A 26045-nucleotide genomic window follows, 5' to 3' on the forward strand; every position below is an offset into this window, starting at 1 on the left:
CCCAGTCTCACACTCTCACCAACATAGTAACCCCAGTCTCACACGCTCACCAATATAGTAACCCCAGTCTCACACTCTCTCCAACATAGTGACCTCAGTCTCACACTCTCACCAACATAGTAACCCCAGACCCCAGTCTCACACTCTCACCAACATAGTAACCCCAGTCTCACACTCTCACCAACATAGTAACCCCAGTCTCACACTCTCACCAACATAGTAACCCCAGTCTCACACTCTCACCAACATAGTAACCCCAGTCTCACACTCTCACCAACATAGTAACCCCAGTCTCACACTCTCACCAACATAGTAACCCCAGTCTCACACTCTCACCAACATAGTAACCCCAGTCTCACACTCTCACCAATATAGTAACCCCAGTCTCACACTCTCACCAATATAGTAACCCCAGTCTAACACTCTCTCCAACATAATAACCCCAGACCCCAGTCTCACCAACATAGTAACCCCAGACCCCAGTCTCACACTCTCACCAACATAGTAACCCCAGTCTCACACTCTGACCAACATAGTAACCCCAGTCTCACACTCTCACCAACATAGTAACCCCAGACCCCAGTCTAACACTCTCACCAACATAGTAACCTCAGTCTCACACTCTCACAATATAGTAACCCCAGTCTAACTCTCTGACCAACATAGTAACCCCAGTCTAACTCTCTCACCAACATAGTAACCCCAGACCCCAGTCTAACACTCTCACCAACATAGTAACCCCAGTCTAACTCTCTCACCAACATAGTAACCCCAGTCTAACACTCTCACCAACATAGTAACCCCAGTCTCACACTCTCACCAATATAGTAACCCCAGTCTAACACTCTCACCAACATAGTAACCCCAGTCTCACACTCTCACCAATATAGTAACCCCAGACCCCAGTCTAACACTCTCTCCAACATAGTAACCCCAGTCTAACACTCTCACCAACATAGTAACCCCAGTCTCACACTCTCACCAATATAGTAACCCCAGACCCCAGTCTAACACTCTCTCCAACATAGTAACCCCAGTCTCACCAACATAGTAACCCCAGTCTCACCAACATAGTAACCCCAGTCTAACACACTCACCAACATAGTAACCCCAGACCCCAGTCTCTCAGTTCTAAAATGGTAAACACTTATTAATTGCACTGTTCAGGTGGACGCTGAAGGGGGAACAGTGTGCTCCTCTCCCGTTGGCTCCCAGATGGCGGTGACCAGAAGTCCATGTCTCTACTTCCTGTTGATCAGAATTAATAAACATAGCTGTCTCCATAGCTCCTCCTCCCAAGGCACAGGGAAGGGGTTACTCTGTCTTTTCAGCTTTCTCCTCTTTATTGAGCGGTTCGCTGTTTTTCCGGGCGGTTCCGGTCTTTTCCGTCTCCTGACCTGAGGTTTTCCCATGGTTCCCAGTGGCAGATTGTTTGTCCAGGAAGTTGAGCATCTCACTGAGAACGGTCTGGAAGGTGCTAAGTGCTGCACACACCGCCGGAGTCCCAAACCCATGGGTGATCAGACTGGAGAATACACACACATATAAATACACAATATATAACCCTAAACACAGACATAAGTAGTGTAGCTGGTTGAAAGCGCCGAGCTGTCTGTTTAAACAACTAGCACACAGCTCAGACACCCATCCATACCCCACAAGACATGCCACCAGTGGTCTCTTCACAGTCCCCAAGTCCAGAACAGACTATGGGAGGCGCACAGTACTACATAGAGCCATGACTACATGGAACTCTATTCCACATCAGGTAACTGATGCAGCAGGAGAATCAGATTTAAAAAGCAGGTAAAAATACACCTTATGGAACAGCAGGGACTGTGAAGAGACACAAACATAGGCACAGACACATGCATACACACGATAACATACGCACTATACACACAAGTACACATGGATTTTGCGTTGTAGATATGTGGTAGTAGAGTAGGGGCCTGTGGGCACTCACTTAATATGTTGTGAAATATGTTATGAACGTATTGTTGTGTTTTTTAAATTTTATAACTGTCTTAATTTTGCCGGACCCCAGGAAGAGTAGCTGCTGCCTTGGTAGCAGCTAATGGGGATCCATAATAAACCCCAGGAAGACTAGCTGCTGCCTTGGCAGGAACTAATGGTACCAGTACTGAGACCATGTGCAGGGGAATGAGGTAATAACTTGGCTATATACACATGGTACCAGTACCGAGTCCATGTGCAGGGGAATGAGGTAATAACTTGGCTATATACACATGGTACCAGTACCGAGTCCATGTGCAGGGGAATGAGGTAATAACTTGGATATATACACATGGTACCAGTACCGAGTCCATGTGCAGGGGAATGAGGTAATAACTTGGCTATATACACATGGTACCAGTACTGAGACCATGTGCAGGGGAATGAGGTAATAACTTGGATATATACACATGGTACCAGTACCGAGTCCATGTGCAGGGGAATGAGGTAATAACTTGGCTATATACACATGGTACCAGTACTGAGACCATGTGCAGGGGAATGAGGTAATAACTTGGCTATATACACATGGTACCAGTACCGAGTCCATGTGCAGGGGAATGAGGTAATAACTTGGATATATACACAGGGTACCAGTACCGAGTCCATGTGCAGGGGTACGAGTTAATTGAGGTAGATATGTACATATAACTAGTAATAAAGTGATAGATAATAAACAGTAGTAGCAGTGTATATGATGAGTTAAAAAGGTTAGTGCAAAAAGAGCCAATGCAGATGGTAAGGGTAGCTAACTATTTTACTTGCAATTTAGTTAACTATTTAGTTAACTATTTTACTAACTATTTAGTTAACCATTTTACTATTTAGCAGAATTATGGCATGGGGGTAGAAGCTGTTCAGGGTCCTGTTGGTTGCAGACTTGGTGCATCAGTACCGCTTGCAGTGCAGTAGCATAGAGAACAGTTTGTGACTTGGGGGTAGCAGAGAGAACAGTCTATGACTTGGGGGTAGCAGAGAGAACAGTCTGTAACTTGGGTAGCAGAGAGAACAGTCTGTAACTTGGGGGTAGCAGAGAGAACAGTCTGTGACTTGGGTAGCAGAGAGAACAGTCTGTGACTTGGGTAGCAGAGAGAACAGTCTGTGACTTGGGTAGCAGAGAGAACAGTCTGTGACTTGGGTAGCAGAGAGAACAGTCTGTGACTTGGGTAGCAGAGAGAACAGTCTGTGACTTGGGGATAGCAGAGAGAACAGTCTGTGACTTGGGGGTAGCAGAGAGAACAGTCTGTGACTTGGGTAGCAGAGAGAACAGTCTGTGACTTGGGGGTAGCAGAGAGAACAGTCTATGACTTGGGGGTAGCAGAGAGAACAGTCTGTGACTTGGGTAGCAGAGAGAACAGTCTGTGACTTGGGGGTAGCAGAGAGAACAGTCTATGACTTGGGGGTAGCAGAGAGAACAGTCTGTGACTTGGGTAGAAGAGAGAACAGTCTGTAACTTGGGTAGCAGAGAGAACAGTCTGTAACTTGGGGGTAGCAGAGAGAACAGTCTGTGACTTGGGTAGCAGAGAGAACAGTCTGTGACTTGGGTAGCAGAGAGAACAGTCTGTGACTTGGGTAGCAGAGAGAACAGTCTGTGACTTGGGTAGCAGAGAGAACAGTCTGTGACTTGGGTAGCAGAGAGAACAGTCTGTGACTTGGGGATAGCAGAGAGAACAGTCTGTGACTTGGGGGTAGCAGAGAGAACAGTCTGTGACTTGGGTAGCAGAGAGAACAGTCTGTGACTTGGGTAGCAGAGAGAACAGTCTGTGACTTGGGCAGCATAGAGAACAGTCTGTGACTTGGGGGTAGCAGAGAGAACAGTCTATGACTTGGGGGTAGCAGAGAGAACAGTCTGTGACTTGGATAGAAGAGAGAACAGTCTGTGACTTGGGTAGCAGAGAGAACAGTCTGTGACTTGGGCAGCATAGAGAACAGTCTGTGACTTGGGCAGCATAGAGAACAGTATGTGACTTGGGCAGCATAGAGAACAGTCTGTGACTTGGGCAGCATAGAGAACAGTCTGTGACTTGGATAGCATAGAGAACAGTCTGTGACTTGGGTAGCATAGAGAACAGTCTGTGACTTGGGTAGCATAGAGAACAGTCTGTGACTTGGATAGCAGAGAGAACAGTCTGTGACTTGGGGGGTAGCAGAGAGAACAGTCTGTGACTTGGGTAGCAGAGAGAACAGTCTGTGACTTGGGGGTAGCAGAGAGAACAGTCTGTGACTTGGGTAGCAGAGAGAACAGTCTATGACTTGGGGGTAGAAGATAACCCCTAACCCCTAACCCTTGGGTAGCAGAGTGGCTTTGACTATTTTTAGGACTATGCATATTACATTGTGTGTGTGTGTGTGTGTGTGTGTGTGTGTGTGTGTGTGTGTGTGTGTGTGTGTGTGTGTGTGTGTGTGTGTGTGTGTGTGTGTGTGTGTGTGTGTGTGTGTGTGTGTGTGTGTGTGTGTGTGTGTGTGTGTGTGTGTGTGTGTGTGTGTGTGTGTGTGTGTGTGTGTGTGTGTGTGTGTGTGTGTGTGTGTGTGTGTGTGCGTGCGTGCGTGCGTTTACCTGAAGTGTGTGAGGTGTCTCTGTATATCCAGGTCCAGTATAGGTGTGGGTCTGGAGGAGCCAAGAGGAGAACGGTCCTGACTCAACAGGTCCTGGAACTCTTTACAGATCTGTCTAAATGTCACATGGCATTTAGGGTAAGGGTTCAGTGTGTGTGTGTGTGTGTGTGTGTGTGTGTGTGTGTGTGTGTGTGTGTGTGTGTGTGTGTGTGTGTGTGTGTGTGTGTGTGTGTGTGTGTGTGTGTGTGTGTGTGTGTGTGTGTGTGTGTGTGTGTGTGTGTGTGTGTGTGTGTGTGTGTGTGTGTGAATTTTTTTTCTTTTTCCAGAATGAATCAATGAATGAAATTTGTATTTTCATGTCAAATTGTCAATCGGCAACCAGTCCCATTCGGGAATAATCGACACATAAACAAACATTACAATAATTCACTGTGGTAATTCAGTGACGATTCTTCTTCCGGTGTTGTCTGCAGTGTGCATCAAATAAAGAGTGAAAAAAATCTATATATTAGAGTAAATAAGGCTCTGTGTGTGTGTGTGTGTGTGTGTGTGTGTGTGTGTGTGTGTGTGTGTGTGTGTGTGTGTGTGTGTGTGTGTGTGTGTGTGTGTGTGTGTGTGTGTGTGTGTGTGTGTGTGTGTGTGTGTGTGTGTGTGTGTGTGTGTGTGTGTGTGTGTGTGTGTGTGTGTGTCTTACTTGGTGGCTAGCACCATCTTCTTGCCTGCGTTGGTCTCCTTGGGTTCGTTGTGTTGACTGGCTAGGTGTTCTCCTACTGCCTTGGTAGGAAACTCTGTCTCACACGTATAACCAAAGTCTCTAGCCAGGTGGAGCGCCTCACCTACAAACACACACACACACACACACACAAATCATTTATTAGTATAGAGTCATGAGTTTTACTAGGAGGTGTAGATTAATAGAGGGATGAGTTTTATTAGGTGTAGATTGATAGAGGGATGACTTTTACTAGGAGGTGTAGATTAATAGAGGGATGAGTTTTATTAGGTGTAGATTAATAGAGGGATGAGTTATATTAGGTGTAGATTGATAGAGGGATGAGTTTTATTAGGTGTAGATTAATAGAGGGATGAGTTATATTAGGTGTAGATTGATAGAGGGATGAGTTTTACTAGGAGGTGTAGATTGATAGAGGGATGAGTTTTATTAGGTGTAGATTGATAGAGGGATGAGTTTTATTAGGTGTAGATTGATAGAGGGATGAGTTTTATTAGGTGTAGATTGATAGAGGGATGAGTTTTACTAGGAGGTGTAGATTGATAGAGGGATGAGTTTTATTAGGTGTAGATTGATAGAGGGATGAGTTTTATTAGGTGTAGATTGATAGAGGGATGAGTTATATTAGGTGTAGATTAATAGAGGGATGAGTTATATTAGGTGTAGATTGATAGAGGGATGAGTTTTACTAGGTGTAGATTGATAGAGGGATGAGTTTTATTTGGTGTAGATTGATAGAGGGATGAGTTTTATTAGGTGTAGATTGATGTAGATTGATAGAGGGATGAGTTTTATTAGGTGTAGATTGATAGAGGGATGAGTTTTATTTGGTGTAGATTGATAGAGGGATGAGTTTTACTAGGTGTAGATTGATAGAGGGATGAGTTTTATTTGGTGTAGATTGATAGAGGGATGAGTTTTTCCTACCTTCCACCAGAGAGGTGAGTTTTAATAGGTGTAGGTTAATAGAGGGAGGAGTTATTCCTACCTTCCACCAGAGAGTTGAGTTTTAATAGGTGTAGGTTAATAGAGGGAGGAGTTATTCCCACCTTCCACCAGAGAGGTGAGTTTTAATAGGTGTACGTTAATAGAGGGAGGAGTTATTCCCACCTTCCACCAGAGAGGTGAGTTTTAATAGGTGTAGGTTAATAGAGGGAGGAGTTATTCCTACCTTCCACCAGAGAGGTGAGTTTTAATAGGTGTAGGTTAATAGAGGGATGAGTTATTCCTACCTTCCACCAGAGAGGTGAGTTTTAATAGGTGTAGGTTAATAGAGGGAGGAGTTATTCCCACCTTCCACCAGAGAGGTGAGTTTTAATAGGTGTACGTTAATAGAGGGAGGAGTTATTCCCACCTTCCACCAGAGAGGTGAGTTTTAATAGGTGTAGGTTAATAGAGGGAGGAGTTATTCCTACCTTCCACCAGAGAGGTGAGTTTTAATAGGTGTAGGTTAATAGAGGGATGAGTTATTCCTACCTTCCACCAGAGAGGTGAGTTTTAATAGGTGTAGGTTAATAGAGGGAGGAGTTATTCCTACCTTCCACCAGAGAGGTGAGTTTTAATAGGTGTAGGTTAATAGAGGGAGGAGTTATTCCTACCTTCCACCAGAGAGGTGAGTTTTAATAGGTGTAGGTTAATAGAGGGAGGAGTTATTCCCACCTTCCACCAGAGAGGTGAGTTTTAATAGGTGTAGGTTAATAGAGGGAGGAGTTATTCCTACCTTCCACCAGAGAGGTGAGTTTTAATAGGTGTAGGTTAATAGAGGGAGGAGTTATTCCTACCTTCCACCAGAGAGGTGAGTTTTAATAGGTGTAGGTTAATAGAGGGAGGAGTTATTCCTTCCTTCCACCAGAGAGGTGCGTTTTAATAGGTGTAGGTTAATAGAGGGAGGAGTTATTCCTACCTTCCACCAGAGAGGTGAGTTTTAATAGGTGTAGGTTAATAGAGGGAGGAGTTATTCCTACCTTCCACCAGAGAGGTGAGTTTTAATAGGTGTAGGTTAATAGAGGGAGGAGTTATTCCCACCTTCCACCAGAGAGGTGAGTTTTAATAGGTGTAGGTTAATAGAGGGAGGAGTTATTCCCACCTTCCACCAGAGAGGTGAGTTTTAATAGGTGTAGGTTAATAGAGGGAGGAGTTATTCCTACCTTCCACCAGAGAGGTGAGTTTTAATAGGTGTAGGTTAATAGAGGGAGGAGTTATTCCCACCTTCCACCAGAGAGGTGAGTTTTAATAGGTGTAGGTTAATAGAGGGAGGAGTTATTCCTACCTTCCACCAGAGAGGTGAGTTTTAATAGGTGTAGGTTAATAGAGGGATGAGTTATTCCTACCTTCCACCAGAGAGGTGAGTTTTAATAGGTGTAGGTTAATAGAGGGAGGAGTTATGCCTACCTTCCACCAGAGAGGTGAGTTTTAATAGGTGTAGGTTAATAGAGGGAGGAGTTATTCCTACCTTCCACCAGAGAGGTGAGTTTTAATAGGTGTAGGTTAATAGAGGGAGGAGTTATTCCTACCTTCCACCAGAGAGGTGAGTTTTAATAGGTGTAGGTTAATAGAGGGAGGAGTTATTCCCACCTTCCACCAGAGAGGTGAGTTTTAATAGGTGTAGGTTAATAGAGGGAGGAGTTACTCCTACCTTCCACCAGAGAGGTGAGTTTTAATAGGTGTAGGTTAATAGAGGGAGGAGTTATTCCTACCTTCCACCAGAGAGGTGAGTTTTAATAGGTGTAGGTTAATAGAGGGAGGAGTTATTCCTACCTTCCACCAGAGAGGTGAGTTTTAATAGGTGTACGTTAATAGAAGGAGGAGTTATTCCTACCTTCCACCCGAGAGGTGAGTTTTAATAGGTGTAGGTTAATAGAGGGAGGAGTTATTCCTACCTTCCACCAGAGAGGTGAGTTTTAATAGGTGTAGGTTAATAGAGGGAGGAGTTATTCCTACCTTCCACCAGAGAGGTGAGTTTTAATAGGTGTAGGTTAAGAGAGGGAGGAGTTATTCCCACCTTCCACCAGAGAGGTGAGTTTTAATAGGTGTAGGTTAATAGAGGGATGAGTTATTCCTACCTTCCACCAGAGAGGTGAGTTTTAATAGGTGTAGGTTAATAGAGGGAGGAGTTATTCCTACCTTCCACCAGAGAGGTGAGTTTTAATAGGTGTAGGTTAATAGAGGGAGGAGTTATTCCTACCTTCCACCAGAGAGTTGAGTTTTAATAGGTGTAGGTTAATAGAGGGAGGAGTTATTCCTACCTTCCACCAGAGAGGTGAGTTTTAATAGGTGTAGGTTAATAGAGGGAGGAGTTATTCCTACCTTCCACCAGAGAGGTGAGTTTTAATAGGTGTAGGTTAATAGAGGGAGGAGTTATTCCTACCTTCCACCAGAGAGGTGCGTTTTAATAGGTGTAGGTTAATAGAGGGAGGAGTTATTCCTACCTTCCACCAGAGAGGTGAGTTTTAATAGGTGTAGGTTAATAGAGGGAGGAGTTATTCCTACCTTCCACCAGAGAGGTGCGTTTTAATAGGTGTAGGTTAATAGAGGGAGGAGTTATTCCTACCTTCCACCAGAGAGGTGAGGAGTGTAACGTTGGCAGCTTTTCTCCGTCCAGCTGGCAGGTTGAGTCCCAGTCGATCCAACTTTTCCCTCAGACAACGACCACCATTCTTAGACTTAGCTCTGCATTAAAAGACATGATCACATCTTCACATCAATACCAACAATGTATTAACCACTATAAAACATTCCCATTAATTATAATCCACATAATATTTCCCATTTCCTGTTGCTGCACGATAATTTTTCTGCTGTGAGAAACTGGTTCAAATTAACATACATACAGATATAGGACAGACACATCAAAATCTTTTTTCTTTGTATTACTTTTTTTGACTCTCTGTTTTGCCATGTATGAATGTGTAACCCCACCATATACTATCACATCACTATCAATGAAACATTAGTATATCAATAATATAATACCGATCACTTTCGGGAAAAAAACTCATGAGTCTAAAACTGTCATCAGAACCTAAAATACAAATATGTTTTACTCCATTGTTCATGTTTTTGTTATCATTTGAGTGTGTGTGTGTGTGTGTGTGTGTGTGTGTGTGTGTGTGTGTGTGTGTGTGTGTGTGTGTGTGTGTGTGTGTGTGTGTGTGTGTGTGTGTGTGTGTGTGTGTGTGTGTGTGTGTGTGTGTGTGTGTGTGTGTGTGTACCTGCGGAGGATTCCTCCCAGTAGTGAGGCGTTGAGACACTCTGGAGGCGAGAGGCGTCTCTTCACCTCAGCGATGGTGACTTTATATTTGGAGGTTGAGCTCAGGAGGGACAGACGGCCGGGGACAGAGCAGAACAGATCTGTGGGGTTCACCACACAGGTACCTCCTAGACGTAACACAGCAACACAACAAATAAACACGTGCGTGTCTTTCATTTGCTGTCCAACCTGTATTTTTTAGTCAAGTTTACGATTAGTTATCGATTAGATTAGGTGCCTCTCCAAGATGGCGCGGGCCAGATTGCCTGAAATGTTGCTACTACTCACATTGTATAACCACGATTTGTGCTGCTAAATATGCACATTTTCGAACAAAACCTATATGCATTGTGTAATATGATGTTACAGGACTGTCATCTGATGAAGTATATCAAGGTTAGTCAAAAATTATATATATTTTGCTGGATTGTTACGATCGCTAACCTTTGCTGCTGGTAAATTGCTTTTGTTTCTGGCTATTGTGGTAAGCTAATATAATGCTATATTGTGTTTTCGCTGTAAAACACTTTAAAAATCTGAAATATTGGCTGGATTCACAAGATGTTGGGCTTTCATTTGCTGTACGCTGTGTATTTTTCAGAAATGTTTTAAGATGAGTAATTACCTATTTGACGTTGGTCTCTGTAATTATTCTGGCAGCTTCGGCACTATTTCAGATTGCAGCTGCAATGTAGAACTGTGATTTATACTTGAAATATGCACATTTTTCTAAAAAAACATATGCTATACAATAAATATGTTATCAGACTGTCATCTGATGAAGTTGTTTCTTGGTTAGTGGCTATATATATCTTTATTTGGTCGAAATTGTGATAGCTACCCATGCAGGAAAAAAATGGTGGAAAAAGAAAGTTGTGTCTTTTGCTATCGTGGTTAGCTAATAGATTTACATATTGTGTCTTCCCTGTAAAACATTTTAAAAATCAGAAATGATGGCTGGATTCACAAGATGTGTATCTTTCATCTGGTGTCTTGGACTTGTGATTTAATGATATTTAGATGCTAGTATTTACTTGTGACGCTATGCTAGGCTATGCTAGTCAGCTTTTTTACTGTGGGGGGTGCTCCCGGATCCGGGATGCTGTGCAAGTAGAAGATAACAATCTACAACAGACTTTGATCTCTGGCGGACAAACCAGAGGTTCTGTCGACTGACTATCCAGCAGATAGACCGGTGATCACAGAGAGGCACAACTAAGGCATACACTCATAAATATGTAAATTTAATTTCTAAAATCCAAATGATCAGTTGTTGGGGTGCTAAATGTCCATATTTACGATGACGTATTCAACTGTTTGTATGTAGTGAATCCAATCTGAGTTTCCCACTCTTGAACAGTCCCCACCCCTTTCCTTTGTCTACCAAGCCATCATATTGGCTTAGCCCACTAGGGACTCTTCCATCATGTCAGTAACCAATGTATGACCTATTGTGTGTGTGTTTATGTAATTCTGTGATTGATGAGTTAGTTAGTAAATAATAATTAAGCCAATTTGTATATCGCTGATTCATGATCTATGTTAGGGTTCGTGCAGATATCAAAGGGTTTGTGACATTCAGGAATGAGACTGATGAGGTAATAATACATTAAAAAGTGACTGTAATCGATAAGATATGAAAATATCGGAAGAGTTAATTTCGGGAAATAAATACTCTTTAAACATTTTCCCGTTATGCCCCGACTCCCTAGTTAATTAAAGTTACATGATTAATTTAATCGCGTAATTAAATGACACACAGAGAATTGATTTGATAATACACAGTCTTCACATTTAATGATAGTCAACGCTACGACACTACCTATCTCTCTTTCTTCTGGGGAACTGGCAGGTCTTTATTCTTCATGTTTCATGTTTCAACTGTTTCAGAAGTTCTTCCGTTGAGGAGGAGTATTCAATCAAACTGTAAGATTGATCAAACTGTTTTATATTTTATCAGGGGGATTCACGTCCTGTGTCTGTTATTATACAATACCACAACATGTGATTATATATTTTGTTGTGTGTGTGTGTTGTGATTGATTGATTGATTGATTGACGCACCCACTACACCACAACTAATAGGAAAGAACTTGTATCAATAGGTTTTATTCAACACAGGTATTTCAGAAGGTTTTAACATACAGTATATGTAGTTCAAAGCCTACAAGAAAAGTTATTTAAATATTTATATATATCTATACAAATGTTTATGAAGGGACGAAGAGCTTGTGTCGTAAACATAGTTCTGGGGAGTGTAGAAAGATCGACATGCACAACAAACTGTTTCTATGGCAACTGAATATTCATCTTTACAAAATGGGCTAGTCTCAGAAATCTGGACTCACACACACACACACACAGGCAAGCAACAGGCACACACAGGCGCACACACAGGCGCACGCACAAACAAATAAACACACTCTCACCAACATAGTGACCCCAGTCTCACACTCTCACCAACATAGTAACCCCAGTCTCACACTCTCACCAATATAGTAACCCCAGTCTCACACTCTCTCCAACATAGTAACCCCAGACCCCAGTCTAACACTCTCTCCAACATAGTAACCCCAGTCTAACACTCTCTCCAACATAGTAACCCCAGTCTCACACTCTCACCAACATAGTAACCCCAGTCTCACACTCTCACCAACATAGTAACCCCAGTCTCACACGCTCACCAATATAGTAACCCCAGTCTCACACTCTCTCCAACATAGTGACCTCAGTCTCACACTCTCACCAACATAGTAACCCCAGACCCCAGTCTCACACTCTCACCAACATAGTAACCCCAGTCTCACACTCTCACCAACATAGTAACCCCAGTCTCACACTCTCACCAACATAGTAACCCCAGTCTCACACTCTCACCAACATAGTAACCCCAGTCTCACACTCTCACCAACATAGTAACCCCAGTCTCACACTCTCACCAACATAGTAACCCCAGTCTCACACTCTCACCAACATAGTAACCCCAGTCTCACACTCTCACCAATATAGTAACCCCAGTCTCACACTCTCACCAATATAGTAACCCCAGTCTAACACTCTCTCCAACATAATAACCCCAGACCCCAGTCTCACCAACATAGTAACCCCAGACCCCAGTCTCACACTCTCACCAACATAGTAACCCCAGTCTCACACTCTGACCAACATAGTAACCCCAGTCTCACACTCTCACCAACATAGTAACCCCAGACCCCAGTCTAACACTCTCACCAACATAGTAACCCCAGTCTAACTCTCTCACCAACATAGTAACCCCAGTCTAACACTCTCACCAACATAGTAACCCCAGTCTCACACTCTCACCAATATAGTAACCCCAGTCTAACACTCTCACCAACATAGTAACCCCAGTCTCACACTCTCACCAATATAGTAACCCCAGACCCCAGTCTAACACTCTCTCCAACATAGTAACCCCAGTCTAACACTCTCACCAACATAGTAACCCCAGTCTCACACTCTCACCAATATAGTAACCCCAGACCCCAGTCTAACACTCTCTCCAACATAGTAACCCCAGTCTCACCAACATAGTAACCCCAGTCTCACCAACATAGTAACCCCAGTCTAACACACTCACCAACATAGTAACCCCAGACCCCAGTCTCTCAGTTCTAAAATGGTAAACACTTATTAATTGCACTGTTCAGGTGGACGCTGAAGGGGGAACAGTGTGCTCCTCTCCCGTTGGCTCCCAGATGGCGGTGACCAGAAGTCCATGTCTCTACTTCCTGTTGATCAGAATTAATAAACATAGCTGTCTCCATAGCTCCTCCTCCCAAGGCACAGGGAAGGGGTTACTCTGTCTTTTCAGCTTTCTCCTCTTTATTGAGCGGTTCGCTGTTTTTCCGGGCGGTTCCGGTCTTTTCCGTCTCCTGACCTGAGGTTTTCCCATGGTTCCCAGTGGCAGATTGTTTGTCCAGGAAGTTGAGCATCTCACTGAGAACGGTCTGGAAGGTGCTAAGTGCTGCACACACCGCCGGAGTCCCAAACCCATGGGTGATCAGACTGGAGAATACACACACATATAAATACACAATATATAACCCTAAACACAGACATAAGTAGTGTAGCTGGTTGAAAGCGCCGAGCTGTCTGTTTAAACAACTAGCACACAGCTCAGACACCCATCCATACCCCACAAGACATGCCACCAGTGGTCTCTTCACAGTCCCCAAGTCCAGAACAGACTATGGGAGGCGCACAGTACTACATAGAGCCATGACTACATGGAACTCTATTCCACATCAGGTAACTGATGCAGCAGGAGAATCAGATTTAAAAAGCAGGTAAAAATACACCTTATGGAACAGCAGGGACTGTGAAGAGACACAAACATAGGCACAGACACATGCATACACACGATAACATACGCACTATACACACAAGTACACATGGATTTTGCGTTGTAGATATGTGGTAGTAGAGTAGGGGCCTGTGGGCACTCACTTAATATGTTGTGAAATATGTTATGAACGTATTGTTGTGTTTTTTAAATTTTATAACTGTCTTAATTTTGCCGGACCCCAGGAAGAGTAGCTGCTGCCTTGGTAGCAGCTAATGGGGATCCATAATAAACCCCAGGAAGACTAGCTGCTGCCTTGGCAGGAACTAATGGTACCAGTACTGAGACCATGTGCAGGGGAATGAGGTAATAACTTGGCTATATACACATGGTACCAGTACCGAGTCCATGTGCAGGGGAATGAGGTAATAACTTGGCTATATACACATGGTACCAGTACCGAGTCCATGTGCAGGGGAATGAGGTAATAACTTGGATATATACACATGGTACCAGTACCGAGTCCATGTGCAGGGGAATGAGGTAATAACTTGGCTATATACACATGGTACCAGTACTGAGACCATGTGCAGGGGAATGAGGTAATAACTTGGCTATATACACATGGTACCAGTACCGAGTCCATGTGCAGGGGAATGAGGTAATAACTTGGCTATATACACATGGTACCAGTACCGAGTCCATGTGCAGGGGAATGAGGTAATAACTTGGATATATACACATGGTACCAGTACCGAGTCCATGTGCAGGGGAATGAGGTAATAACTTGGCTATATACACATGGTACCAGTACTGAGACCATGTGCAGGGGAATGAGGTAATAACTTGGATATATACACATGGTACCAGTACCGAGTCCATGTGCAGGGGAATGAGGTAATAACTTGGCTATATACACATGGTACCAGTACTGAGACCATGTGCAGGGGAATGAGGTAATAACTTGGCTATATACACATGGTACCAGTACCGAGTCCATGTGCAGGGGAATGAGGTAATAACTTGGATATATACACAGGGTACCAGTACCGAGTCCATGTGCAGGGGTACGAGTTAATTGAGGTAGATATGTACATATAACTAGTAATAAAGTGATAGATAATAAACAGTAGTAGCAGTGTATATGATGAGTTAAAAAGGTTAGTGCAAAAAGAGCCAATGCAGATGGTAAGGGTAGCTAACTATTTTACTTGCAATTTAGTTAACTATTTAGTTAACTATTTTACTAACTAGTTAGTTAACCATTTTACTATTTAGCAGAATTATGGCATGGGGGTAGAAGCTGTTCAGGGTCCTGTTGGTTCCAGACTTGGTGCATCAGTACCGCTTGCAGTGCAGTAGCATAGAGAACAGTTTGTGACTTGGGGGTAGCAGAGAGAACAGTCTATGACTTGGGGGTAGCAGAGAGAACAGTCTGTAACTTGGGTAGCAGAGAGAACAGTCTGTAACTTGGGGGTAGCAGAGAGAACAGTCTGTGACTTGGGTAGCAGAGAGAACAGTCTGTGACTTGGGTAGCAGAGAGAACAGTCTGTGACTTGGGTAGCAGAGAGAACAGTCTGTGACTTGGGTAGCAGAGAGAACAGTCTGTGACTTGGGTAGCAGAGAGAACAGTCTGTGACTTGGGGATAGCAGAGAGAACAGTCTGTGACTTGGGGGTAGCAGAGAGAACAGTCTGTGACTTGGGTAGCAGAGAGAACAGTCTGTGACTTGGGGGTAGCAGAGAGAACAGTCTATGACTTGGGGGTAGCAGAGAGAACAGTCTGTGACTTGGGTAGCAGAGAGAACAGTCTGTGACTTGGGGGTAGCAGAGAGAACAGTCTATGACTTGGGGGTAGCAGAGAGAACAGTCTGTGACTTGGGTAGAAGAGAGAACAGTCTGTAACTTGGGTAGCAGAGAGAACAGTCTGTAACTTGGGGGTAGCAGAGAGAACAGTCTGTGACTTGGGTAGCAGAGAGAACAGTCTGTGACTTGGGTAGCAGAGAGAACAGTCTGTGACTTGGGTAGCAGAGAGAACAGTCTGTGACTTGGGTAGCAGAGAGAACAGTCTGTGACTTGGGTAGCAGAGAGAACAGTCTGTGACTTGGGGATAGCAGAGAGAACAGTCTGTGACTTGGGGGTAGCAGAGAGAACAGTCTGTGACTTGGGTAGCAGAGAGAACAGTCTGTGACTTGGGTAGCAGAGAGAACAGTCTGTGACTTGGGCAGCATAGAGAACAGTCTGTGACTTGGGGGTAGCAGAGAGAACAGTCTATGACTTGGGGGTAGCAGAGAGAACAGTCTGTGACTTGGATAGCAGAGAGAACAGTCTGTGACTTGGGTAGCAGAGAGAACAGTCTGTGACTTGGGCAGCATAGAGAACAGTCTGTGACTTGGGCAGCATAGAGAACAGTATGTGACTTGGGCAGCATAGAGAACAGTCTGTGACTTGGGCAGCATAGAGAACAGTCTGTGACTTGGGCAGCATAGAGAACAGTCTGTGACTTGGATAGCATAGAGAACAGTCTGTGACTTGGGTAGCATAGAGAACAGTCTGTGACTTGGGTAGCATAGAGAACAGTCTGTGACTTGGATAGCAGAGAGAACAGTCTGTGACTTGGGGGGTAGCAGAGAGAACAGTCTGTGACTTGGGTAGCAGAGAGAACAGTCTGTGACTTGGGGGTAGCAGAGAGAACAGTCTGTGACTTGGGTAGCAGAGAGAACAGTCTATGACTTGGGGGTAGAAGATCCCCTAGTCCCCTAACCCCTAACCCTTGGGTAGCAGAGTGGCTTTGACTATTTTTAGGACTATGCATATTACATTGTGTGTGTGTGTGTGTGTGTGTGTGTGTGTGTGTGTGTGTGTGTGTGTGTGTGTGTGTGTGTGTGTGTGTGTGTGTGTGTGTGTGTGTGTGTGTGTGTGTGTGTGTGTGTGTGTGTGTGTGTGTGTGTGTGTGTGTGTGTGTGTGTGTGTGTGTGTGTGTGTGCGTGCGTGCGTGCGTTTACCTGAAGTGTGTGAGGTGTCTCTGTATATCCAGGTCCAGTATAGGTGTGGGTCTGGAGGAGCCAAGAGGAGAACGGTCCTGACTCAACAGGTCCTGGAACTCTTTACAGATCTGTCTAAATGTCACATGGCATTTAGGGTAAGGGTTCAGTGTGTGTGTGTGTGTGTGTGTGTGTGTGTGTGTGTGTGTGTGTGTGTGTGTGTGTGTGTGTGTGTGTGTGTGTGTGTGTGTGTGTGTGTGTGTGTGTGTGTGTGTGTGTGTGTGTGTGTGTGTGTGTGTGTGTGTGTGTGTGAATTTTTTTTCTTTTTCCAGAATGAATCAATGAATGAAATTTGTATTTTCATGTCAAATTGTCAATCGGCAACCAGTCCCATTCGGGAATAATCGACACATAAACAAACATTACAATAATTCACTGTGGTAATTCAGTGACGATTCTTCTTCCGGTGTTGTCTGCAGTGTGCATCAAATAAAGAGTGAAAAAAATCTATATATTAGAGTAAATAAGGCTCTCTGTGTGTGTGTGTGTGTGTGTGTGTGTGTGTGTGTGTGTGTGTGTGTGTGTGTGTGTGTGTGTGTGTGTGTGTGTGTGTGTGTGTGTGTGTGTGTGTGTGTGTGTGTGTGTGTGTGTGTGTGTGTGTCTTACTTGGTGGCTAGCACCATCTTCTTGCGTGCGTTGGTCTCCTTGGGTTCGTTGTGTTGACTGGCTAGGTGTTCTCCTACTGCCTTGGTAGGAAACTCTGTCTCACACGTATAACCAAAGTCTCTAGCCAGGTGGAGCGCCTCACCTACAAACACACACACACACACACACACACACAAATCATTTATTAGTATAGAGTCATGAGTTTTACTAGGAGGTGTAGATTAATAGAGGGATGAGTTTTATTAGGTGTAGATTGATAGAGGGATGACTTTTACTAGGAGGTGTAGATTAATAGAGGGATGAGTTTTATTAGGTGTAGATTAATAGAGGGATGAGTTATATTAGGTGTAGATTGATAGAGGGATGAGTTTTATTAGGTGTAGATTAATAGAGGGATGAGTTATATTAGGTGTAGATTGATAGAGGGATGAGTTTTACTAGGAGTTGTAGATTGATAGAGGGATGAGTTTTATTAGGTGTAGATTGATAGAGGGATGAGTTTTATTAGGTGTAGATTGATAGAGGGATGAGTTTTATTAGGTGTAGATTGATAGAGGGATGAGTTTTACTAGGAGGTGTAGATTGATAGAGGGATGAGTTTTATTAGGTGTAGATTGATAGAGGGATGAGTTTTATTAGGTGTAGATTGATAGAGGGATGAGTTATATTAGGTGTAGATTAATAGAGGGATGAGTTATATTAGGTGTAGATTGATAGAGGGATGAGTTTTACTAGGTGTAGATTGATAGAGGGATGAGTTTTATTTGGTGTAGATTGATAGAGGGATGAGTTTTATTAGGTGTAGATTGATGTAGATTGATAGAGGGATGAGTTTTATTAGGTGTAGATTGATAGAGGGATGAGTTTTATTTGGTGTAGATTGATAGAGGGATGAGTTTTACTAGGTGTAGATTGATAGAGGGATGAGTTTTATTTGGTGTAGATTGATAGAGGGATGAGTTTTTCCTACCTTCCACCAGAGAGGTGAGTTTTAATAGGTGTAGGTTAATAGAGGGAGGAGTTATTCCTACCTTCCACCAGAGAGTTGAGTTTTAATAGGTGTAGGTTAATAGAGGGAGGAGTTATTCCCACCTTCCACCAGAGAGGTGAGTTTTAATAGGTGTACGTTAATAGAGGGAGGAGTTATTCCCACCTTCCACCAGAGAGGTGAGTTTTAATAGGTGTAGGTTAATAGAGGGAGGAGTTATTCCTACCTTCCACCAGAGAGGTGAGTTTTAATAGGTGTAGGTTAATAGAGGGATGAGTTATTCCTACCTTCCACCAGAGAGGTGAGTTTTAATAGGTGTAGGTTAATAGAGGGAGGAGTTATTCCTACCTTCCACCAGAGAGGTGAGTTTTAATAGGTGTAGGTTAATAGAGGGAGGAGTTATTCCTACCTTCCACCAGAGAGGTGAGTTTTAATAGGTGTAGGTTAATAGAGGGAGGAGTTATTCCCACCTTCCACCAGAGAGGTGAGTTTTAATAGGTGTAGGTTAATAGAGGGAGGAGTTATTCCTACCTTCCACCAGAGAGGTGAGTTTTAATAGGTGTAGGTTAATAGAGGGAGGAGTTATTCCTACCTTCCACCAGAGAGGTGAGTTTTAATAGGTGTAGGTTAATAGAGGGAGGAGTTATTCCTACCTTCCACCAGAGAGGTGCGTTTTAATAGGTGTAGGTTAATAGAGGGAGGAGTTATTCCTACCTTCCACCAGAGAGGTGAGTTTTAATAGGTGTAGGTTAATAGAGGGAGGAGTTATTCCTACCTTCCACCAGAGAGGTGAGTTTTAATAGGTGTAGGTTAATAGAGGGAGGAGTTATTCCCACCTTCCACCAGAGAGGTGAGTTTTAATAGGTGTAGGTTAATAGAGGGAGGAGTTATTCCCACCTTCCACCAGAGAGGTGAGTTTTAATAGGTGTAGGTTAATAGAGGGAGGAGTTATTCTTACCTTCCACCAGAGAGGTGAGTTTTAATAGGTGTAGGTTAATAGAGGGAGGAGTTATTCCCACCTTCCACCAGAGAGGTGAGTTTTAATAGGTGTAGGTTAATAGAGGGAGGAGTTATTCCTACCTTCCACCAGAGAGGTGAGTTTTAATAGGTGTAGGTTAATAGAGGGATGAGTTATTCCTACCTTCCACCAGAGAGGTGAGTTTTAATAGGTGTAGGTTAATAGAGGGAGGAGTTATTCCTACCTTCCACCAGAGAGGTGAGTTTTAATAGGTGTAGGTTAATAGAGGGAGGAGTTATTCCTACCTTCCACCAGAGAGTTGAGTTTTAATAGGTGTAGGTTAATAGAGGGATGAGTTATTCCTACCTTCCACCAGAGAGGTGAGTTTTAATAGGTGTAGGTTAATAGAGGGAGGAGTTATTCCTACCTTCCACCAGAGAGGTGAGTTTTAATAGGTGTAGGTTAATAGAGGGAGGAGTTATTCCTACCTTCCACCAGAGAGGTGAGTTTTAATAGGTGTAGGTTAATAGAGGGAGGAGTTATTCCTACCTTCCACCAGAGAGGTGAGTTTTAATAGGTGTAGGTTAATAGAGGGAGGAGTTATTCCCACCTTCCACCAGAGAGGTGAGTTTTAATAGGTGTAGGTTAATAGAGGGAGGAGTTACTCCTACCTTCCACCAGAGAGGTGAGTTTTAATAGGTGTAGGTTAATAGAGGGAGGAGTTATTCCTACCTTCCACCAGAGAGGTGAGTTTTAATAGGTGTAGGTTAATAGAGGGAGGAGTTATTCCTACCTTCCACCAGAGAGGTGAGTTTTAATAGGTGTACGTTAATAGAAGGAGGAGTTATTCCTACCTTCCACCAGAGAGGTGAGTTTTAATAGGTGTAGGTTAATAGAGGGAGGAGTTATTCCTACCTTCCACCAGAGAGGTGAGTTTTAATAGGTGTAGGTTAATAGAGGGAGGAGTTATTCCTACCTTCCACCAGAGAGGTGAGTTTTAATAGGTGTAGGTTAATAGAGGGAGGAGTTATTCCCACCTTCCACCAGAGAGGTGAGTTTTAATAGGTGTAGGTTAATAGAGGGATGAGTTATTCCTACCTTCCACCAGAGAGGTGAGTTTTAATAGGTGTAGGTTAATAGAGGGAGGAGTTATTCCTACCTTCCACCAGAGAGGTGAGTTTTAATAGGTGTAGGTTAATAGAGGGAGGAGTTATTCCTACCTTCCACCAGAGAGTTGAGTTTTAATAGGTGTAGGTTAATAGAGGGAGGAGTTATTCCTACCTTCCACCAGAGAGGTGAGTTTTAATAGGTGTAGGTTAATAGAGGGAGGAGTTATTCCTACCTTCCACCAGAGAGGTGAGTTTTAATAGGTGTAGGTTAATAGAGGGAGGAGTTATTCCTACCTTCCACCAGAGAGGTGCGTTTTAATAGGTGTAGGTTAATAGAGGGAGGAGTTATTCCTACCTTCCACCAGAGAGGTGAGTTTTAATAGGTGTAGGTTAATAGAGGGAGGAGTTATTCCTACCTTCCACCAGAGAGGTGCGTTTTAATAGGTGTAGGTTAATAGAGGGAGGAGTTATTCCTACCTTCCACCAGAGAGGTGAGGAGTGTAACGTTGGCAGCTTTTCTCCGTCCAGCTGGCAGGTTGAGTCCCAGTCGATCCAACTTTTCCCTCAGACAACGACCACCATTCTTAGACTTAGCTCTGCATTAAAAGACATGATCACATCTTCACATCAATACCAACAATGTATTAACCACTATAAAACATTCCCATTAATTATAATCCACATAATATTTCCCATTTCCTGTTGCTGCACGATAATTTTTCTGCTGTGAGAAACTGGTTCAAATTAACATACATACAGATATAGGACAGACACATCAAAATCTTTTTTCTTTGTATTACTTTTTTTGACTCTCTGTTTTGCCATGTATGAATGTGTAACCCCACCATATACTATCACATCACTATCAATGAAACATTAGTATATCAATAATATAATACCGATCACTTTCGGGAAAAAAACTCATGAGTCTAAAACTGTCATCAGAACCTAAAATACAAATATGTTTTACTCCATTGTTCATGTTTTTGTTATCATTTGAGTGTGTGTGTGTGTGTGTGTGTGTGTGTGTGTGTGTGTGTGTGTGTGTGTGTGTGTGTGTGTGTGTGTGTGTGTGTGTGTGTGTGTGTGTGTGTGTGTGTGTGTGTGTGTGTGTGTGTGTGTGTGTGTGTGTGTGTGTGTGTGTGTGTACCTGCGGAGGATTCCTCCCAGTAGTGAGGCGTTGAGACACTCTGGAGGCGAGAGGCGTCTCTTCACCTCAGCGATGGTGACTTTATATTTGGAGGTTGAGCTCAGGAGGGACAGACGGCCGGGGACAGAGCAGAACAGATCTGTGGGGTTCACCACACAGGTACCTCCTAGACGTAACACAGCAACACAACAAATAAACACGTGCGTGTGTGTGTTCGTGTGTGTGTGTGTGTGCTTGTGCGTGTGTGTGATAGTCGTGTGTGAAGTCCAGCTGTGTGACAGTTTCCTGCCTGGCCTGTCAGTCAGACTCACGTCTCTGAAAGCTGTGAGTTCACATCATATTAATTCCTCCAAAAGTGTTTTGAATCAAAGTAGTTTGTATTTTATGTTGCCACGGGCAATGGAAAAAGAGCTTTTGCCGGTAGTGCGGTGGAGCGCGTGGGCCCAGAGGCGATAGCGCTATTTAAGCAGTGGAGAATAGCCTCGGGCGGCGGCGTGAGCGGCGGCGGGATCACACGCGGTATCAAGCGCCTTTTACAAGTTTGCCACGAAAATTAAAGAAAAAGAGACACGGGCCAAATGTCATTCTCTTCCTATTTTAAAAACAATGTTTATAGCACCTGTCACAAGACAGCACAGCCCACACAAACCCAGCAGCAGTCTGAGAGAGGGCGCGTGCACGTAGAGGGCACACGTCTGGTGATATGCTTGATCAGATGCTGGAGGCTTGGCGGGATACTGGTGATTAAAACACAGACACTGCTCTAAGTAGAAGCCGCGTTTCTGGAGACTTTTCTTTTGAAAAAGGTTGTGTGAATATTCATGGCGCCAAAGCCGGCGTCAGAAAGAACAACATTAATATGATCTCAGCTGAATTCGGGCCGCGCGGCATTAGCATATCAAAGCGGCCGCCCGAGGCGAGAGAAGCTATCGATACGGGTGCGCGAGGTAAAGCAAAGATTATTGGTTGTGATGGTTGGAGCAGTGGAGCTCGCGGCTAAATCCTGCACACCATTAACCGAAAGTGATAGCGGAGGGATCCCCGCATCAATCCTCCAGAACTCTCCAAAACACAACACCAAGACAGAGTAACACACACACGCACCTGCACTGTTTATTAAACTACTAGACACAGGCTGCTTAGTGGAAAATTACACGTGTGTAAAGCTAGAGAATAACAGAAAAATAACGACGTATTTGATAGATCACAGCAACAGATAACAGGTCAAAACACTATCACAGCAACAGATAACAGGTAAAACACTATCACAGCAACAGATAACAGGTCAAAACACTATCACAGCAACAGATAACAGGTAAAACACTATCACAGCAACAGATAACAGGTAAAACACTATCACAGCAACAGATAACAGGTCAAAACACTATCACAACAACAGATAACAGGTAAAACACTATCACAGCAACAGATAACAGGTAAAACACTATCACAGCAACAGATAACAGGTAAAACACTATCACAGCAACAGATAACAAGTAAAACACTATCACAGCAACAGATAACAGGTAAAACACTATCACAGCAACAGATAACAGGTAAAACACTATCACAGCAACAGATAACAGGTAAAACACTATCACAGCAACAGATAACAGGTAAAACACTATCACAGCAACAGATAACAGGTAAAACACTATCACAGCAACAGATAACAAGTAAAACACTATCACAGCAACAGTTAACAGGTAAAAATTCCAGGAAAGCAGTTTGCTCTTTGTTCTCCTTACCAAGCTCGAGGTAAAATGATTTTATTTGTATCTTATTTTCATTTTATTATTTATATTTATTTTACCACGCTGAACATCTGGAAAAGTCTTGTGTCAACAGCCTAGTGGATTAAAATCAGCAGGAACAATATTTCACTTCGAATTAGCTCTCTCTACATCATTAGGCTATATTTCATTATACAGTTCATTTCCAATTCATCAATGATAACAAATAATTAAAACAGTCATAAGTCTTTACTAATGACATCAAAATATCTTTCAGTTATTAATGTGAAGGCCAACACAATGAAATGAACAAAACATCATTTGGTTATTATTGTGAAGGATAACACTATGAAATGAACAAAACATCCTTTGGTTATTATTGTGAAGGATAACACTATGAAATGAACAAAACATCCTTTGGTTATTACTGTGAAGGATAACACTATGAAATGATCAAACTTCATTTGCACACACTGTATATAGATGTTTCTATTGTGTTATTGACTGTACTTTTGTTTATTCCATGTGTAACTCTGTGTTGTTGTTTTTCGTCACACTGCTTTGCTTTATCTTGACCAGGTCGCAGTTGTAAATGAGAACTTGTTCTCAACTGGCCTACCTGGTTAAATAAAGGTGAAATAAAAAAATAAAAAAAACATCCTTCAGTTATTACTGTGAAGGATAACACTGTGAAATTATTATTAGTTGTTCTTGCTGAAGAGAAAGCACAACTCTAGATGTGTTATTATTCCATGTATTCCGCCCGCTCTAGAGCGTAAACTATTTAAAAATGTTTATGTACTAAAAGTATGTACTGTATATTTTGCATAAAATAACTCACCAACAGTAATTATTGAACCGTTCAAGCTAGAGAAACCAAACCAACTGTCACATGTTCAGACTACCTTAACTTCACTTTGATCAACTATAAACAGAGGAAATTGGCATAAATTAGTATTATATTTCATGGATAAAATGCCAAAAATATGGTTTTAGACATTTTAAATGCATTTACAGAAGCAATTAGGGTTAAGTTCCTTGCTCAAGGGCACATCAAAATATTTTTCAGCTAGTCAGCTCGGGATTCAAACCAGCGACTTATTGGTTAGTGGCCCAACACTCTTAACCACTACCTGCCATCCCATAAACACTTTAAAACAAGCTAGCAAGCAAACCACCTTTTTTCTGGATTTTTTTATTAGTTATTATTATTACTCCTTGTACTGTTATTACAACTGTAATTATTACTGTCAAGCTACTATAACTGTTATTATTGCTGTCATTATAACAATTACTATAACTGTTATTGTTATTATTAATATTATTGTTGTTGTTGTTGCTAGACAATATGATTTTTTCTTCATTTCCTCATAGAGTTGGTTTGAGAATGACTGATCAGAGTGAAAGGATGACGCACTCTCCATTCTACAATGGAGGTTGTACTGATAGCGGGAAGGAAATCCGACATTACAGCTTCAGGCAGAGTAGTAGAATTGTCTGGTTTGAAGTGAAAGTGCCTGCATGCATGACAGGACATTTCACGTACATTTTAACAACTTTAAACACAAACTGACAGAAAAATTTAAAATAGTACTGTGGTGTGTCATAATATTGGCTAATTCAACAACAATATATTTTCACTTGATTTAGATTCCGTCTTGTCTGTTCGATTCTTCAGTTTACCAGACAGAGAAGGAGATGGGTATTCATGTTAATGTGTGTCTAAGGTGTGTGTCTAAGGTGTGTGTTGTAAGGTGTGTGTTGTAAGGTGTGTGTTGTAAGGTGTGTGTGTAAAGTGTGTGTTGTAAGGTGTGTGTGTAAGGTGTGTTACCTCTTCGGATGACGCCACCTTGGCCGTTGAGCATGAGCCCGCACTGCGCCTCGACGGAGCCCTGAAACGGCGTCACATTATTAATAATAACAACAACAGCAATCATAATAATAATAATTGTATTAATGATAACAATAATAATACTATTTGTATGAATAATAACAACAACAAAATGTGGCAGCAAGTAGCGTAGTGGTTAGAGCGTTGGCCTAGTAACCGAAAGGTTGGAAAATCGAGCCCCAAACTGACAAGATAATAACCTGCCCCTGAACAAGGCAGTTAACCCACTGTTCCTAGGCCGTCATTGTAAATAAGGATTTGTTCTTAAATGACTTGCCTAGTTAAATTAAAATAATAGTAATCATGCATTAATAAGGTCCAGAGAGAAACAAATGAGAATCAAAAAACGGACACATTCAGCTCCGCACAGTGCGTCAACCTCAGGTTGGGCGAGAACGCTCAGCCCACGGTGGCGTGTGTGTGGATATCTGGGCCTACCTGTTGTTACCGATCATAACCACAAATGTGGTAGTGTAACGGATGTGAAATGGCTAGCTAGTTAGCGGGTACGCGCTAGTAGCGTTTCAATCAGTTACATCACTTGCTCTGAGACTTAAGTAGGGTTTCCCCTTGCTCTGCAAGGGCCGTGGCTTTTGTGGAGCGATGGGTAACGATGCTTCGTGGGTGTCAGTTGTTGATGTGTGCAGAGGGTCCCTGGTTCGCGCCCGTGTCGGGGCGAGGGGACGACGTAAAGTTATACTGTTACAG

At 42.9% G+C, this 26045-nt stretch overlaps 2 protein-coding genes across 2 annotated transcripts in view; both read right to left on the bottom strand.

Annotated features, from left to right (window-relative positions):
* Window positions 1–262: 262 nt before the first annotated feature.
* Window positions 263–9731, bottom strand: LOC139555790 (transcription factor AP-2-delta-like). The gene is made up of 5 exons (XM_071369193.1): window positions 9517–9731; window positions 8856–8974; window positions 5267–5408; window positions 4574–4687; window positions 263–1525 (listed from the first exon to the last, which is right to left on the bottom strand). The coding sequence occupies exons 1-5, from the start codon at window positions 9729–9731 to the stop codon at window positions 1315–1317; spliced, it is 801 nt and encodes a 266-aa protein (XP_071225294.1). The 3' UTR covers window positions 263–1314.
* A 2716-nt stretch (window positions 9732–12447) lies between these two features.
* Window positions 12448–26045, bottom strand: part of LOC139555904 (transcription factor AP-2-delta-like) — a 19284-nt gene continuing 5686 nt past the window's right edge. The window contains exons 3-8 of the mRNA XM_071369268.1: window positions 25278–25338; window positions 21714–21879; window positions 21041–21159; window positions 17509–17650; window positions 16864–16977; window positions 12448–13583 (exon numbers count right to left, since the gene is read on the bottom strand). Coding sequence (XP_071225369.1) covers window positions 13373–13583; window positions 16864–16977; window positions 17509–17650; window positions 21041–21159; window positions 21714–21879; window positions 25278–25338 — 813 coding nt within the window. The 3' untranslated portion in view covers window positions 12448–13372. The remainder of the gene's footprint in view (window positions 13584–16863; window positions 16978–17508; window positions 17651–21040; window positions 21160–21713; window positions 21880–25277; window positions 25339–26045) is intronic.

The sequence above is a fragment of the Salvelinus alpinus genome, chromosome 27 (genome assembly GCF_045679555.1).
Source record: "Salvelinus alpinus chromosome 27, SLU_Salpinus.1, whole genome shotgun sequence".
Classification (NCBI taxonomy): domain Eukaryota; kingdom Metazoa; phylum Chordata; class Actinopteri; order Salmoniformes; family Salmonidae; genus Salvelinus; species Salvelinus alpinus.

Coding starts and splice junctions, on each gene's coding strand:
- LOC139555790 (XM_071369193.1), bottom strand. CDS start 9,731: ATGAAAGACACGCACGTGTTTATTTGTTGTGTTGCTGTGTTACGTCTA. Junction 5,409..8,855: donor CCTCACCTCTCTGGTGGAAG/GTAGGAATAACT, acceptor GTGTGTTTGTAG/GTGAGGCGCTCCACCTGGCT. Junction 1,526..4,573: donor AGACACCTCACACACTTCAG/GTAAACGCACGC, acceptor TGTATTCTCCAG/TCTGATCACCCATGGGTTTG.